This window comes from Aricia agestis, chromosome 8 (genome assembly GCF_905147365.1).
Source record: "Aricia agestis chromosome 8, ilAriAges1.1, whole genome shotgun sequence".
In the NCBI taxonomy this organism is placed as follows: domain Eukaryota; kingdom Metazoa; phylum Arthropoda; class Insecta; order Lepidoptera; family Lycaenidae; genus Aricia; species Aricia agestis.
In genome coordinates, this window is record NC_056413.1 from 979,005 (window position 1) to 997,497 (window position 18,493).

The window sequence follows — 18,493 nt, forward strand, 5'->3', positions numbered from 1 at the left end:
AGATTGTTCCAATCACAATATTACCAAGGCTCAACTTCTAAAGTAAACATTCAAATACCTAAGTCGTAAAAGGATAATTATCGAGAGACGAGGAAACAGGGATCCGAAAAAGTGTGTAGATGAGAAAAGTTTGGGACAATTTAATAACGTGGACGAACGGCTTGTCAGCGGAGACGGCAATTGGGAGGAACTATCTGGAACAAGATATGCCCGAGCTGAAACTTTTATTTGTTCTTAATTAATTTGTTACGATATAGTTGGACACAAATTCATTTCTATAAATGCGGTGAGCGGAGGAAGTTTTTTACAAAAAAACTAGAAGTCTTTTAATAAAAAGAAAAACACTGAATGTCAAGAATACTGAATAATTATGAACATAATATAATTAGGAACGCTTAATTAAACAAGACAAAAGATAATGCAGGTCAGTCATGTCCTCTCCAAAATACTACAAAACTAACGCTATATTTTGCAAAACAAGCTTGAATGTGTTGGTACGGCGAAAACAAAGAAAAATAAAAGGATTACGAAACAAAGTGTTGAAACTTATATAGAATGCAGCACAAAACGCTGATTATACAGGTACTGATAAAGTTGATAACGATAACGTCCGAAACAAAGCTAAGAGACAAACAATAGAAGTTGGTGAATTCACAAGTGGACGGACAGCGCGTGCTCAGACTGCTGATATAAAGTTCCCTTTATATCTGAAACTTCGTGCACATACAGATATTGCGCTCGAATTACATTATATTATCTCTAAAGGTGTACGAATAAAGGTGAAATTTTGGTCGTTAAGCTCACCTATACGCCATTAAGAACACTGAGGTGCTTCGAAATTTAGCTCGTTAAACGTGCACAATTTTGCAATGCAATATGCTGTTTCCGTGTTAGATATTTGATATTCAAATGTTTCTTTATTGGTTTAGATAATAGAGCAGGTAGCAAATAAGATTGTAAAGTATTAAGCAATGAGCTCAGTATTAATTATAATTACGTAAAATTATATTATTTTTCTTCTTTGCTTTTAAATCAAAATAATGTATTCAACTTTTCACATTACTTAAGTTGTAGACAGGTGAACGTGTCTCTAGAAACTTCAGCTCAGAATTTTGTTCTGAACTAGCAAAAGACGTGAAATGAATTTGTGGAAATCCTTATCCGTATAAAAGATCTGACGTGTAAAATATACCAAACTAATTGAGCAATCGTTTTAATAGAATCGATTACGACATGAGGTCAATTATTAATTGATACTGTAATATCAAAAGTATATTATCTAGAAATATGATTTAAAAAATGTTTTAGTCGAACCAGTGGTAGGCATAGATAAGACGTAACTTTGATTTTGTTTCTTACCAATAACAACTCCATCCACGCTGGGCCCAAACGCATAGGCAAAGTCGGGCGCCTGCACAGGAGCCGACAGCAATGCCTCTAGCGGCCTCTCCCGCAAACATCGTAGCAACGCGGGCGGAGTGAGCTCTAAAAGAAAATCATTAGAAATGTAAATTACTTGAAATTGTTCAAGGGCTTAGAATATTCATGAGGTGGTTTAAATAATTCAGGTATTAATGGAGTTATAAAAGGAGAGCAGGATCGTTTTGGGCCGACAAAAATATTATTCAAATTTAATGTTAAGGACTACAGATAGTATTGTTTAGTTTCCGAGTCCTTAGTCAGGCCCTAGAGATAGCAATTCCAAAGAGCTAAGTAAATTATACAAATTGAATTATATCAATGAAGCGACGCAATTTATACATCCATACCTATTTAATACTTTAAATGCCATACAAATGTATGACATTTAAAGTATTGATGAGAGATGCAAAGTTGATTCAATATAAAATAGCAACAGTTGTTAAGAAAAAAAAAATACTATAAATGCGAAAGTGTGTGTGTTACCTCTTCACGACCAAACCGCTAAATCGATTTTACTAAAATTTGGTATGGAGATACTTTGAGTTCCGGGTAAGGACATAAGATGCTTTTATTTCAGAAAAATGTACGGTTCCCACGTGAGAAACGAATTTTGGCACGACGGAGTTGCAGACTTATCTAGTTCAGTATATTATATATTCCTAGGTTGATACCGGTAAAGTTAATTTACCTGGTGAGCAATTCGCATGGCTTGCTACAATCGCAGCGTACTTGTTGGGATCTGCCACCAGAGACCAGGGACTTAGTCCAGAGCCAGACATCAGAATTGCTCTGTGGAATAGCAGACCTGAAACAAAATTACATTTAAATGTTGATTTACTATGCACGGTTGTGAAAATAACGTTGAGAAGTTTGGCACTTCAGAAAATGATTATCAATGGCAAGTTAATGATTTTATCAATGATTATCAATTAGGTTTCCAATGGCAAGTGACTGATGGCGTCATTCTCATATTATTATATTTAATTATGGGTTCAATTATGGTCGCAAGTCCCAATCATTAGGTAATTCACAATTAAGGGCTCCCACTCAAAACTGCGAATTCGCATCGCATCTAAAAATCGCAGTAAAGTTTTGTCGCAGATTTTTGCGGTGCGATGCGAATTCGCAGTTTTGTGTGGGAGCCATTATACAAGTCGACATCCATACTAATATTATTAATGCGAAAGTGTGTCTGTATGTTACCTCTTCGTGCCCACACCACTGAACCGATTTTGCTGGGACATAATTCGAGTTTTATGAAAGGACTTAAGATACTTTTTATTTTGGAAAAATTTACGGTTCCCGCGCGATACAAATTTTGGCGCAACGGAGTTGCAGGCGACATCTAGTTAAGGATAAGGTTTTATAGCGTTCTACCTGGCTTGACTTATATAATTATTATAGTTTTCATCAGAAAACGTCTTAAGAAAAATGTCTGACGCAATAGTTTAAATATTTTTTAAAGGTATTAAAGGTTGTCTGGCAGAAACTGCTGCTAGCAGTAAGAGATTCTTTTCATTCGTAACTGTTACGAATGGAAAGAATCCAATTAAAGTAAAATAAACAAAAAAAAAAAAAGTTAAGCATAATTGAAAATAAAACGTTATCTTCCACGGCCAGTCTACAATTACATTTTACCGAGAATTTCTGTTCTTTTAACTTTTATAAACAAGTGTTTTAACCAGTGTACTCTGTTTAATTGTATTTAAATGAAAGCAAAAAAACTGTATGTTAACTAAATAATCAAAGCAGCAATCAAGTCGCACGGATAACACGTGATATTTAAACTGGTAACATTATAGTCGTCAGCTTCATAAAACGAGCCACGGAGGTGTCAACCGAACACATAAAAGATTATAACATAAAAATGGCTATAAAAGACAGGAACGATAAAGTCCTAAGCCACATGGCGGGTAGATTCGACACAGAACGATATCTCTTTAACACCCTAGAAACTGCACCCAGCTTGAGTGACCCCTCTCCACCAAGCCAATGTCACAACATCTAAAGGCAAAGGGTGGAGCAGCATAAAATCTAAGGAAATCGGAAAATGTCGGATCTACTGGCCGCCACACCGACTGGGACTCACCGTTCAAAACATTAATATTATTATTATGTAATTTATAAAACAATAAATATATATTTATTTATTATATGTATAATATATTATAGTCTATTCTATTAAGTATATATAATATATATATTACTTATAAAAAAAAGGTGTCCATGGCGTGATGGACCACGATTAATTAAAATTCATAATATTATCTCAATTATCCTTGGTGCGAAAGATCTAAATAATAAAATAACAAAAAAAGGATATGGACGAACAGTCCATAAACGGCTCCAATTTTATAATAAAAAAATAAATAAAAAAAAACATTATAGTCGTTAATTGATACTGAAATTTGGGACCAAAATTATTATTAAAGAGGGCAGATACACTAAAACATTTCTCTGAATCATTTTAAAACTCTGAACATTCTATTTTTAAGTACTTAACATAATCCAAACTAATATTATAAATGCGAAAGTATGTCTGTCTGTTACCTCTTCACGCTTAAACCACTAATCCGATTTTATTAAATTTGATACGGAGATACTTTGCGAGTTGCACCCGTGGCATGCAGGCTACAGTAGAAATACGACAGTATAGACAAACAGCGGAGATAAACTGAAGGTGCCGTTCCGATCTTTACCGCGGCTAGCCGCGATCGACAAAAATTCAGTTAAAATGCCACTTTATGACATAAACGTGACGTCTACGTCATAAAGTAGGATTTTATTTGAATTTTTAGCCGCGGTAAATTATTTATCTCCGCTATTTGTCTATACTTTCGTATTTCCACTGTAGCCAAGCTTCGGGTGCTGGGAAAAACATACGATAGTTTCTATTGCGGAAAAATGTACAGTTCCCAGGCAATAAAATTTTAGTGCGGAATTGCGAGCATTTACTACTATTATACTAAAGTCTAAAACTGTTTGTCAATTCTAAATGTTACGCTTCCCCCCTTACAAGGTGGAGGTATGAGGGTTCTACCTATGCCCTTGTTTGTCACAGTTATCCGGAGATTAACTATCCCGTCCCGGACGTGTATCCTTCAAACCCGGTCGTACCCGGGTGTGCCCGGTCCGACCCGGTCTAAACCGGGGGTTAGGGTATTGGTCAGGCATTGATTGAGGTTGGCGGATATACGAGTAAATGAATTAGTTAAATTATTTAAATGTACACTTGTCGGAAATACTAGCGTGGATATATTGCGCATGTCGATTTCGGTGATTGTAAGTTTCAATGAAACCAGGGCAGCGAAATACATACTAAAATTATAAATTATTTATGTCTGTCTGTCTTTCTGTCTATCTGTCTGTTACCCCGTCACGCCTAAACTGCTGAACCGATTTCGCTGAAATTTGGTATGAAGATACTAATTTATGTTCCAGAAAACGACGTGGGATACTTTTTTACCCAGAAAAATGTACGGTTCTCGCGTGATAAACAAATTTTGGTGCAACGGACGGACTTCCGGGCTTCATCTAATGAATTTATATATTTTCTGCGTGTGTGCAGTACACAAGAATACTCTCTCTTTAGTGTCATGACCCAGATTAGATAGACAGATGACCGACACGACCGATTAGCGTACCCATTGCCTATTCGACGCACTAATCTTTCCATTCAGACAACCAGGCAAGGGACATTTTACAATATGGTATAAGGTATAAGGGTTGATTCAGATGACGCGACGCGTAGATGCATTTCTATATTTATATGGATTTGACAGATTCGCTAGACGTCTCACGCAATTGAAATCTGTCAAATCCATATAAATGTATGCCGTGCCGCGCCTCGCCTCGCCTCGTCGCGTTGCGGTCTGGACTGACCCCCTAATTTTGGCCACGAAACTTAAGTGAAACTTCTTTTTCTGGATAACGACAATTTCAAACTATTGGTGTTAGTACTTTAAAAATGTAAGATCACATTTATTCAGATACTGAAATAACTCTCATATTAAAGTTGACTTCCACGTTATCTCACATAAAACATTCATAATTTATGGCTACAAGTCTTTGATCTTGAGTTTCCTTATATTAATCTAAAGTGTATTTTCCTCACAAACTTGTTACGTACGAAAAGGAGTTTTATAAAAAGTTTCACATGAAATTCTGTTACCGTAAGTCTGACGACAAAGTACACAGTCGTTCGCTTTCTGCTAGGGCTCGCAAAAGTGATTTTTGAACTTCTAGTAATATGTTGTCAAATTTTGGAGAGCATTTAATTTGTATATCTCTTATATATATAAAATTCTCGTGTCACAATGTCAGTAAGCATACCTCTCCGAAACGGTTTTACTAATTTTTACCTATATGCATACTAGCTGTCCCGGCAAACGTTTCTTTGCCATATTATAAAGTATTTCACTGAGACTGATGGCGACCATTGTTTGTGCGACGGGATAGCGATGGACGTTGCCATGGTAAATTACTTATTTAATCACTTCAATAAAATACTAAATAGGGGCGAAATACTTTATATGGCAAAACAACGTTTGCCAAGACAGCCAGTTAAAATAATAAAATTAAATGTCTCACACACAAAATGCCCGGAAGTATTCCACCCAGACAGGAGTAATCTTAACGTGCCTAAGCGTGTGCGCTAAAATTACACAAGAACACTCTTTCTTTCTCTACAATCATAGCCCATTGAGACGAATAACCAACACGACTAGCGAAAGATCAGGCACAGGACTGACATTTTATATGCCCATTCGACACATCAGCTTTCTTAGCAGACGACCAGGTGATCATCCAGGCCCTTTAGATAAAACGTCGTGGCTGAAGGGCCTGCATTGTCCTAACCGACATTGGAAACAACATATTTCCAATATTTAGTCTAACGAAGTTCTAATTTTATATAGAACATTGTTTTCGACAACCCTGTTTACGAAGCAAAAATGAAATTTCAAAGAAATTTATTTTACAAGTCGAACTTATACTGACATCTTTGAAAAGTTATCACCACCTTACAGAGTAATTGAAATATTGTAAAGGCTACTTTTTCTCTACAATTTTGGTAAAGTGAACTCTAACCTTCATCCTTTTAATTAAGGGCACCTAATATTAGAAGCCCTTTCATATAACGTATTCAACGGAGAAAACTTTTCAACAAACATGTACACAATATCATCAGACATTCATAAAGCTATTTAAAATGCCGGCAAATATTGAAACAAATTTTGTTTATACGTATTATAGGTCATAAATAAAATTAGCTTATAAAGTGAAACTTCTAGTTGCATTTTGTTTTATAATGCTATTTCAGTTCATTTTGATCGACAATATTATGTTTAATTAAACTTAAATATTATTCATTTAAGATAAATAATTTTTCACAGAAATTGAAATAAAGTGTTTATCATAAAGTTAATATACCTAGCGAATTTTATGGTGTTTATGTGGCCATATGTGGGTACCCCACAGACATAGATAGATACCGCATGTCCCTCCATTTGTATGAAAACGAGCGTGCCACTTTTTTCCTACCTATAACTGTGACGTACTGATGATAAGAAACGTGTCCATTATCTAAGCCAACGTTTAAAAATAATTTCTACAGCTCAATACGGCACTCTTAGGCATTAAGGCATTTTTAAAATTCCGATTGACGTCCGATTCCGATAGCAGACAAGAACAGACTTGCGAAAGTCGAGCATTGCTCGTCGTTTGTGAACGCGATATGGCACGCGAAGTACATACAAATGCGGTATCTATCTTGATCTATGTATGTACCCAGATACTTTGAGTGTCAGGAAATGACAAGTAATAGTTTTTAAATACCAAAATTTTACGACTCCCGCACGATATACAAATTCAAAAAAATTATGGCAACATCTAGCACCAAACAAATATACCATAAGCAGTTTCCGTGAGGGTAATTTTCGATGCCTTGTTAATTTTCGATTGTACTATTGTTCTCAATGTCCCCAATCTAACTTTTTATCCCCCAATCTTCGAAATTCATCATTAATAAACTTTTGCCCGAAATTCCGTCCACGAAAATTTCTAAATGCCTCCTTATAAGCTTACTTCGGGACAGCCCGGAACTTTCTTTTAATTAAAACGTTACTTTGGATAATTTTATTGATTTTTGCCAAAATATGTAACTTTAGAAGTTTTTGCTTAACGAAGTATGACGTTGTTTTATTAACTAAATTAACGATAACTAATTTGGATATAGGTAGTTTCATAAGTAATGTGGTTATGAAATAATCTAATACCGTAACAAACAAAAAATCTGAAAAATTTACTAATACTAGATGACGCCCGCAACTCCGTTGCGCCAAAATTCGTTTATCGCGGGTATCGTACATTTTTCCGGGATAACAAGTATCCTATGTCCTGCCTTGGGATTCGAATTATCTCCATACCAAATTTCAGCAAAACTGGTTCAATGGTTTTGCTCAGAGGAAGTAACAGATAGACAGATAGACCCGATTTCGCATTCATAATATTATTATGGGTTCCGCAATATTTTAATGAATAGCTAACATTCTACAAAGTTTGTTCTGCAGCAAAGATAAGAAATCTGGATCCTCATAAACAGATAAAAGTAAATATTTTCGAAGAACTTCGCTTAGCTCTACTACTAAAGTTACTCCGCGGGCAATATCTGCCGCTGACATCTGATTTTCTGAGAGATCACTTACAAATTGAACTTTAAATTTATGTTCGTGGTCACTTGTCTTCAGCAAGCCAATTTAGATTCTAAACCAACGTTTAGAATTTCCGGAAATAGTTTTTAGTAAACTGTGATTAATTATTTTCGTTCGAAATTAGAAGATTCAATATTTAGGTGTATTCAAAAATAACTCCGCCGACTGATATATAATTTACGAAAAAATGTTTTTACAATAAACGATTATACTCATTATTATTTTTAACAAAAAATTAAAACCGACTTCCAAGGTAAAAACAATACATCCTTATAATATGAACTAAAAAGTATTAAATAATTTTTCCTATCGAATAGTGCCTTTTTCCGTACATATTTGGCTAAAACTCAACTATTTCTGTACTCAATCTTCATAATTTTGAAGTCGGTACCAGATAGCTGAATCTTCAGTTTTCTGACAGAATATTTGAAACTTTTGGAACTGGCACCGACTTCAAAATTATGAAGATTGAGTACAGAAATAGTTGAGTTTTAGCCGAATATTTACGGAAAAAGGCACTATTAGATAGGAAAAATTATTTGATACTTTTTAGTTCATATTATAAGGATGTTATTATTGTTTTTACCTTGGAAGTCGGTTTTAATTTTTTGTTAAAAATAATAATTTCACTCTTTTTAGTTACCTAGTAAACTATCGCGTACTATACGTAGAATAATTAATACACTATATTATTATACGTATCTTATTACAAACTCACCGGTGAGCGAGACACAATAGAATAACAATAGATTTCCAAGAATCCACGATCGAAGAATTAATAGGAGTATAATCAGTAAAACCGTTTCGGAGGAGTAAGGACACGAGAATTTTAAATAATTTATGAAGATATTAAGAAGATGTACTTATTTATTGTATTAAATATTAATATTATAAGGCACGTATTTAAAGGGGCAGTTGTAAATTGCAGTTTTGGTAAGTTTAAAAATGGCACGTGTAATAACTAGTTTAGCAGTTAAAACTAAGCAGTAAAGTAAACAAAAATGAGTTGTAAAAAATAATGAAATGGATCATTGAAAACATTATTAAACAGGAAAATAATTAAATGAGCGGTAAAAATTGATGAATGAGCGGTTACGTGTGGGCAGTAACGAATCGGAATTTGTCAGTAAGAAATCTCATTCTGAGCAGTTTTTTAAACAATGAAGTGGTAAAATATAATAAAATTGGCCAAGTACGAGTCGAACTCGCCCATGGAGGGTTCCGTACCGTTATAAAGCGAAAGTACGTTACGTTATCCGTGGTTAAGTAGGCCTTCTGTTAAGTCGTTATCGAACCGCTCATTCCATCATTTTTATCTCTCATTCAGTTATTGGACTACTCAATTATTTTTTTATTACTGTCCATGTTTTACAGTATTGCGATTGTAAAACATGGACAGTAATTAATCAACCGCCATAAAACTAAATAACTGCTCAATATTTTTTTAAACTGATCATAATAACATCTCAAATATTTAAATAACCGCTAAAAAAATAGTTCCCATATTATAATAAACGTAATTATCCTAAAACGTAAGTATATAAACTACATAATAGAACAAAAGTTCTGATGCAATTTTAATAGTCTAATTCAGCAACTCCACAGAATACACATTTGTACAAGCTACTCTAATTTAACGAAATTATAAATAGTTTCTTTTAAACACATTTACTTATAAGTAGGGAATTATATCGTGAAAGAAACACAAGCACGAATATTTGTTCGTAATTTATTTATTTGACAACTACTTTGCTACATATCCACCATCCGGACATCTACCGGTCCCTAGCACTTGTAAGTTGTATGACTCGGGCGATCTTTACACGAAATATTATGTTTTGAGAATACACAAACTATTAGCAAAAAATTATATCGTGCAGGAAACCGGTCTCGAACGCTTCAACTCCCAAGCGGCCACATGTGGTGTACGAATTCAGACATCTAGAACCGGTCCCACTCGTTCGACTCGAGCGATCTTTGCGTTTTTATTACTTTGTATGGAAGTGAGACATGCATGTTATACTTGTATTATCGAAGCAGCTTACTTCTTAGAAGTAATGTCAAATGTGTGCCTTACGCTCTGGAGTTAAAGCTGAATTTGTTATGTTTAATTTTGGTGACATTGGTGACCCTGACGTGGTAATGATGATGATGATGATGAATGTAATTTGCATAGTAGCATATGCTTTCAGTTCTTAAAACAGCGCCTAAGCCCCCAAACTTGTATTTATAAGGAATCCGGAGTTCTGTTAGTATCTTCAGAACCATAGTATACCTCGGTGCAAAATCTTGCGTTTTGGTAGCATATGCTTAGGATGCTTCTTATAAAACCAAAATCACCATATTTTCCATATAAATTTTGAAGAGTTCCCTCGATTATTCATGGATCCCATCATTAGGTCACCACTTTTGTGAACATGGTACCAAATTGGAGTGAAACCTAATACAACAAAATAAAAATTTCGAAAATCGGCTCACAAACGGCGGAGTAATCGTTGAACATACAAAAATAAAAAAAATAAAAAAATATATCCACAGCCGAACATATAACCTCCTCGTTTTATGGAAGTCGGTTAAAAAGGAGACTGAGGTCTACACGCTGATATCCTTAATGTAAAATAAAACGAGAAAAGAAAAACCTTTTCAACAAAATTCGTTTTAAAAATAACATTTTAAATATTATAAAAAGCGCAAGCGAGAAGCAAAAAATATTTTGTTTTAGTAGCATAAAAATATATGCAAACATAATATTATATCAATATCGAAAACAGTTCTAAATTAAATACCGTATTCAACGTTACCTATTTCCCACGAGACGTATGAAAATGTAGAGAAAATAAGCAAAAATATGTTTTTGTCCAAATAAATTCTACAAGAGCTTTTGAAATTGGGTTGAATATTTTGCGTTTCCATTCCCCGTTTTCAAAAATTCCTCCAGCATGCTTTGAATATTTTCATGCTTGGGTCGCCTTGGAAATTTGTTTTTAAGTTGAACATGTACGTGAATTCAGTTCTGAATTTGAGAATCGCGGCGCAGAAACTTTTGAATATTGTAAAATGCTCGTCGGGTTTTTGGATTTACGCGAGTCGGTGTTTTAAAATTGTGTTAAAAATTAATGATGTAATCTTTGTCGAATGTTTCTGTTAATATTTTAAATAAACTTGAAAAATCTTGAAATATTTGTGATATTATAATATTATAGTGTATGGTAATTAAATGAATTTCGATGGATATAAAAACGAGATACAACGAACATCCAAAAGTACTTTTGTCTTTCTAAACTTAGAAATTTATACATTTTCAAAGCGACTAGTTCTCAAAAGAAGTTTTCAAAGCGAGGCTCTTAAAAAAACATCGTAATACCTTGTGACGTTGCAATGTGAAACGATCCTAACTGGCACCATTGGCGATCTTGTCGCCTCTAGCTAGACCGAACAGGCCCTATGATAATTCTACTGGAATCTGATCACATAAACCGAGCTATACTCAGGTACCAGCTCAGAACATCCCTTTAAGCCTAATAGCTACGTCACGTATGAATAGGCCGGCTAAGATTGAATCAGTGATTTTCGTAGTGGCCCCATGTTACATTCATAAACAGTTTGTGGATTGGATTCACAGCCATTTTGTGATTAGTCTCTACGTTGAACTGATCAAATATCAAACGATATAACGATAAATTAAGTACGATAGGCCTAGTGTCCGTCCCACATTGTTATGGGAGTAAGGAAGAGTACTGTTGTGAACTGTGCATCAACATTCAACATGGATTTTTTAAAATCAAATAAGGGGGCAAACGAGCAAATTTTGGGGTCACCTGATGGATAGCAACTTCCGTCGCCCATGGACACTTGCAACATCAGAAGAGCTGCAGGTGCGTTGTCGACCTTTTAAGAGGGAATAGGTGGTAGGTGAGGGTAAGGAAGGGAATAGGGAAGGGTAGGGAAGGGAATAGGGTAGGGGATTAGGCCTCCGGTAAGCTCACTCACTCGGCGAAACACAGCGCAAGCGCTGTTTCACGCCGGTTTTCTGTGAGCCCGTGGTATTTCTCCAGTCGAGCCATTCGTGCCGAAGTATGGCTCTACTACGTTTATGTGTACTATGGATATTATAAAATGACTCCTGCTTAGCCTGGTTGCTTTGAAATCGACCACCATCACAAAAACCGTAGACACCAGTCATAAAAGGCAGCAGTTATAAAAGTGACCTGTACGAGTTAGTCTGTCCAAAAGTATAGCAAAGAAATATTACAGTTTTTTGGAATTTAAAATTCTAGGGATAAAATTTTCTTTTCACAAAGACAAAGAAAACAAAATAAAATCTGACGAAATTTCCAATTGAATTTACCCATTAACAACAAGAAGACCACGCCGTACACAGAATGTAAATAAATCTGGCCGCGTAAAATATTTACCCGATACAGCGGCGAATTAGAAAACGCGTTTTGAATAAACAAAAGGCAATTTCGACGAAAAATGGTCCAATTTAAATATTCCCACGAAAATATTCCTGAAAGTTTATAATCCCGACCGAAATTAGGGCTTAGTGCAGTTAATCAACGGGATAGTGCAATATTTCGTGAAGAAATTTGCTTGGATACAATGTTGCTTTAGTGTAACGGAAAATAAATCGTAAAATTGTAATTAATTTTAAATACAAACAAAGGATGCCTGCTGTCTTTATCATAGTAAGTATTAAGATAAATATATTTAGTATTCTTTATATATATAACCAAAGGATTACAGGGAGTGTCGGTAGATGTAACACCGAAAAAGCAAGAATGTCCTTTTTTGCCGCGAGTAAGAGACGGGGATATTACTTCCTCTTCTGCTCGATATCAGCAGTCTATATAAACTATAAGATTCACGAATAACAATTCGGTCCATTTTTTTTAATGAAATAAGGGGGCAAACGAGCAAACGGGTCACCTGATGGAAAGCAACTTCCGTCGCCCATGGACACTCGAAGCATCAGTAGAGCTGCAGGTGCGCTGCCGGCCCTTTAAGAGGGAATAGGGTAATAGGGGAGGGTAGGGATGAGAAGGGAAGGGAATAGGGTAGGGGATTGGGCCTCCGGTAAACTCACTCACTCGGCGAAACACAGCGCAAGCGCTGTTTCACGCCGGTTTTCTGTGAGAACGTGGTAACGGACGAGCCGGCCAATTCGTGCCGAGGCATGGCTCTCCCACGTCTAAATATTGCCCATATTTAGACGTGGGAGTTTTAAATTTAATTTCCACCCCAAAAAAGCCGCTAAATTAGGCATAAATCTGGCAACGATTCTGTTTGCCTTTTTCAAATATTGCGATAGTAAATAACTATTTTTGTACTTTCTTCGATGTAACATGAAAATATTTTATCCCACCGAAACATTAAATGTAAAAAGGAGCCAAGCAAAATATTTCATAGCCATGCAATATATCTATCGTAAAAAGTTTTTAGATCGCATTCAAGCCAAGCCTTCAACCTATTTTGTAATTTAAATTAACATTCAGTGAATTTATAAATAGTTTTCTTTATTTCATAATTATTATAGTGGCTCGGCAATGAGCACAAGAAAAACAAATATAAAACTTCATATTTGGGGTAGTCCATACTTACACAAACGGCAAGCGTAAAGTCTTTTTAGTATGTAACGACGCATGTGGACGATGGTACTCAATAAATCCAATCAGTCGCTGATTATTTCTCTAGTGCTCATTGCCAAGCCACTATAATAATTATAAAATAAAGAAAACTATTGATAAATTCACTGAATGTTGATTTAAATTACAAAATAAGTTGAAGGCTTGGCTTGAATGTGATCTGAAAACTTTTTACGATAGATATAAGTATTGCATGGCTATGCAATATTTTGCTTGGTTCCTTTTTTCATTTAATGTTTTGGTGGGATTTAATTTCTTTTTTTATTGTTTCTTTTCTTTTCAGGTCACGTTAAAACTTTTCTGTACTTAGCTTAGCACACATTCTCTATCTCTAGGTATATATTCTAGGACATAAAATTAATTGGTACTTCTACAAAGTACAAATTCTATGACGATAGCCCAACAACTTTTGAACTTTCAGGAGGTTATTCGTGCACCGATGTTACTTTCGATTGAGTATTACGACCTATCCCGGATTTTTTAAAACCATAATAATTATACTCCGCAAACAAGCGATACCGCGATATAAAAATAAGCGAGTGTACATCGTAATTCGCAGTTCTGATTTCATTTATATTTTAATCGAATTTAATTATCATAGTTTCATTGTTAACTTTGTTAACACTATTTTTCCTTTTGTACGTAAAATCGAAGTCGAAACTAATTTTTAATGTTTTTACAAAGCCACAAACATAAAAATCTTTTCTTTTATTTAATAAAATTATATTATACTTTTCAGTTTTTAGGTTTCCTTGTCCAAAGGATGAAAACGGAAGCCTATTCCTAATGAGTCTAGACTTCGCTGCCTGTCTGTCGTCCGTCCGTGTGTCACGAGGCTAGATCTCGAGAACCGAAATAGATATTTTAATTTTTTACAAATTATGTACTTTTTTTGTCGCTATAAAAGCTAATAGCCCAACTAAAATAAAATTAATGATTAATTGGGGGTCTCATACAACAAACACATTTTTTTGCCCTTTTTTGCTCTATATCCATAATGGTAAGAGTAAGGTTTTGAAAATTTCAGAAAATACTTAATTGTATTTCAACTTTAATAATAAGTAATAAAATATACATAAACTTATGATTAAAGGGGGTGTGAAAAAGCCGCGAACCGCTTCGAGAAAAGTATGCTACGGCCGTGCCTTTGATAAAAAGCTTGGCTGGAGCACTACCGTGCTCCCAGATAACTAAGTTGACCTAGCTTAGTATTATTTCTGTAGCGTAAGAATATTATGTTAATAGAATACGTGGATTCAGCATGGACCATCTGTTGAATATTAATTTAGGAGTAGTGTTCCTTTAGTAACACGTGGAGGATAACCAAGTCAGAACCACGAGTATAATCAATATATCTTCTTATATATAAAAATGGATTTTCAAATGTGTTAGTCGCGCTAAAGCTCAAAAACGGCTGGACGGATTGGGCTGATTTTAGTCTTGAAATATTCGTAGAAGTCCAGGGAAGGTTTTAAAGTGACACGAAGTTCACCGGGACAGCTAGTAATATACAGTGTGTAACAAAAATAAGTGATAATACTTTAGGGTGTGTGCGTGTTCCTTGTAGAGAGTTCACTGTGAAAGTAGCAGCTCTAAAAGACGAAATTTTTTTTTTAATTTTGTATGGGCAAGGGTCCGAGTGTCACGAGTTTCCCCATACAAAAGTGAAAAAAAATGTTGGTCTTTCAGCGCTGCTACTTTCACAGTGAACTCTATACAAGGAACACGTACACACCCTAAAGAATTATCACTTATTTTTGTTACACCCTGTATAATGTTAGCATTTAACTTCATAATAGAAAGCTTGGTAAACATTGTTTGATACATGACTTATTCAATGGTGTTATTTTTAGATACCTACTAGTTTATATGAGTTAGTTCTAGTTATTTTAGTATACTGACGTGGGAGAGCCATGCTTCGGCACGAATGGGCCGGCTCGACCGGAGAAATACCACGTTCTCACAGAAAACTGGCGTGAAACAGCGCTTGCGCTGTGTATCGCCTAGTGAGTGAGTTTACCGGAGGCCCAATCCCCTACGCTATTCCCTTCCCTATTTCCTTCCTTACCCTCCCCTATTCCCTCTTAAAAGGCCGGCAACGCACCTGCAGCTCTTCTGATGCTGCGAGTGTCCATGGGCGACGGAAGTTGCTTTCCATCAGGTGACCCGTTTGCTCGCTTGCCCCCTTATTTCATAAAAAAAAAAAAAACTTGTGCATACTTTGGTAGTAAGAAAGGAAATTAATTCGGAGAGTTTATTCATTCATAAAATAAATAGTCCTGAAACTATAAAAACTGAAATAAAATAAATACACGTCTGAAAGTAGTCCAGATTCATAAAATAACTCAAGAAGTAGTAAAAAGTAGTGAAGAAAATAAAATAAAAGAAATAAAATAAACGCAGGAATAAAATTCAAAACTGCAGTTACAAATAAAATAACACTGAGGATGCACCGAGATTTCATTATGCACTACTTCTCTAGGATAAAGGTGCATTTATCGCCGACGATTACCAACATCCAGAAAATGTTCACTTGAAAATGCTAAAGAATTTACTCTAATACTAGATTACTCTCTTTATATCTCATCGTCTTCAAGTGTTTTTAGTTGTTCAACTGGTTCATTAAGATTAAAACACGATTAATTTAAATTTACCATAACATTCTTAATATTACTAGAGACCGCCCAATGGTCGAAATTCGAACTTAGTTTCAACGACATTAGGACTACTACCTATATTTTGTAAAAAATATTGACTTTATCATATTTTTCAACTCTTGTCTCTGGGACTCAGCTGATCTCAGGCTGGCATTTAGTATAATTCATTATAAAAACTATAATCCATTTTCAATTTGTCAACTTGTTGTCAACAGACTTCAACCATAAAATATAAAAGAGTAGGGGGAGGTCCCCCAGTGGCGGACACTTAAGGTTTTTTGGAAATAGTTCACTATAGAAAATAAAAAAATAACTTTTATTCATGAGATCTCAAGAGTAACAGAGTATACAATCAATAGAAACTAACAAAACAGCAATTTTTGCTTAAACATAATTAGGAACTTAAATTGAACTTTGGTGAAAAATAAATCAGTTTCTGAAAGTGGCACCTAGTACCGGACGCATATCAAGTCAAACCCGTAGCGCCGGACATAATCAGCGAATCAAACACCTATCGCAGATATAGCAACCTGCGCATTCAGGAATGTCTGCACACTCTTCGTGAGCCCACCCATGACAGTTGGACCACTGTATCTAATCTTCGTCGTAGTCTTCTAAACTCATTTTTTGATAACACGTTATCGATCGCTTCTTGTAAGTTCTTTGGGTCTCACTGTCCTTTCTTTTTCAAATTCTCAATTTTTTTTAGTTTCCGACAGTATTTTCTGTAAAATAAAATTATTTTAGGTTAAAAATATCAATGAAAATAAAATACCTAAGGAGCATGTTCATGTCCGGTACTGGGGGAAATGCCCATGTCCGGTACTAGGGGACGAGAACGTCAAAAATTAATGCAATTCATACAAATACTACTATAAAAGTTGGTATTTTTTTTTAGATTACATGGAATATGATGTCATGTTTTGTGTATAAGAGAACGTAACATAGTAGTATATAAAAAACCAAGAGCTTAATAGTTACCTGAATCTTATTGCGGTGCATCGTTTTCCCGCCAACACAAACAAAAACCCTCTCTAGCTTACACTCGCGGGCCAGTGGCCTGCTGCACCCCTCTCACACGTCTTTCAAACCACCGCGTTTTGAATTATCAAAATTTTGCTAGTATCCGACGCTAGATGCCGTCCGGCGTTAAGGGATTTCCCCCTATAATTCGTATGTATAGGCTTGTCACTAAAAAAATGTATAATAAATGCATAATTTCCAAATAATATTAGCTCGATGCTCGATGATCACCATATAAACTATAACTGTGCAAAATTTCATTCACCTACGTTTCCCCACTTTCGTCAAAAGGGATAAGTAGAAAGTTTTTCGCTCGCGTATTAATATAAAGATACTCATCATAAGCGTCGTCATTGTTATCAAGCCCATTTTGATATGTTTATAATAGTAAAGAAATGTAGAGTTCTTTTTATTTTGTTTGTGGTAGCTGTTAGTGTTTTAAGACTAGTCAATTTTTTTGCATATTAACTGCTGTCCCGTATCCAATTCGTTGGGCATTCAAAATGTTGATCTATAAAGATTATAATATGATTCCTTGATTGGCCTTGGCCTGGCCTTCTTTCGGTTTTTAGCAACAATATTGGCAAAAACAAATCCGTTCAGTAATTGTCGAGTTAAGTGTAGTTAATATGTGTTTTTATACATAATATTATAAACCCTGCATAATTAATGTATAAATTTTAGTGATTTGAGTTTATCTTTAAGGTTTGCAAAATTGTGGTTCGTTGATATATCAGCGAGTTCATACAACGTTTTCCATTGCGTTAGTATTCCTCATCTCAGGTGTACCCCCAAGAGGCAAGCATACTTAATGAGATTCTACCTGCATCGCCAAGTATGATGAAAGCCGCGATATTAAAAGCCGTTCTGTCTTTGTTATACGGCAATTTATAGAATATTTTACAGTATGATAAGTGTCAAGTGGAGATCTATGTTTGAGTTTCATTAGAGTTGAAATGTAGGTCACTGAGCTATGTATCGTTCTACATTCATGGTTACATTGCAATTGGTCTATTTCATTAGTATTAGCTTAGAC

General features: G+C 35.1%; 1 protein-coding gene across 1 annotated transcript in view; it reads right to left on the reverse strand.

The window, feature by feature from the left end:
- The window catches only part of LOC121729731 (neuroligin-4, X-linked), a 108,277-nt gene that overhangs the window by 14,183 nt on the left and 75,601 nt on the right, over positions 1-18,493 (reverse strand). Inside the window, exons 5-6 of the mRNA XM_042118340.1 lie at positions 2,111-2,227; positions 1,360-1,485 (exon numbers count right to left, since the gene is read on the reverse strand). Of these exons, the coding sequence (XP_041974274.1) occupies positions 1,360-1,485; positions 2,111-2,227 (243 nt within the window). The remainder of the gene's footprint in view (positions 1-1,359; positions 1,486-2,110; positions 2,228-18,493) is intronic.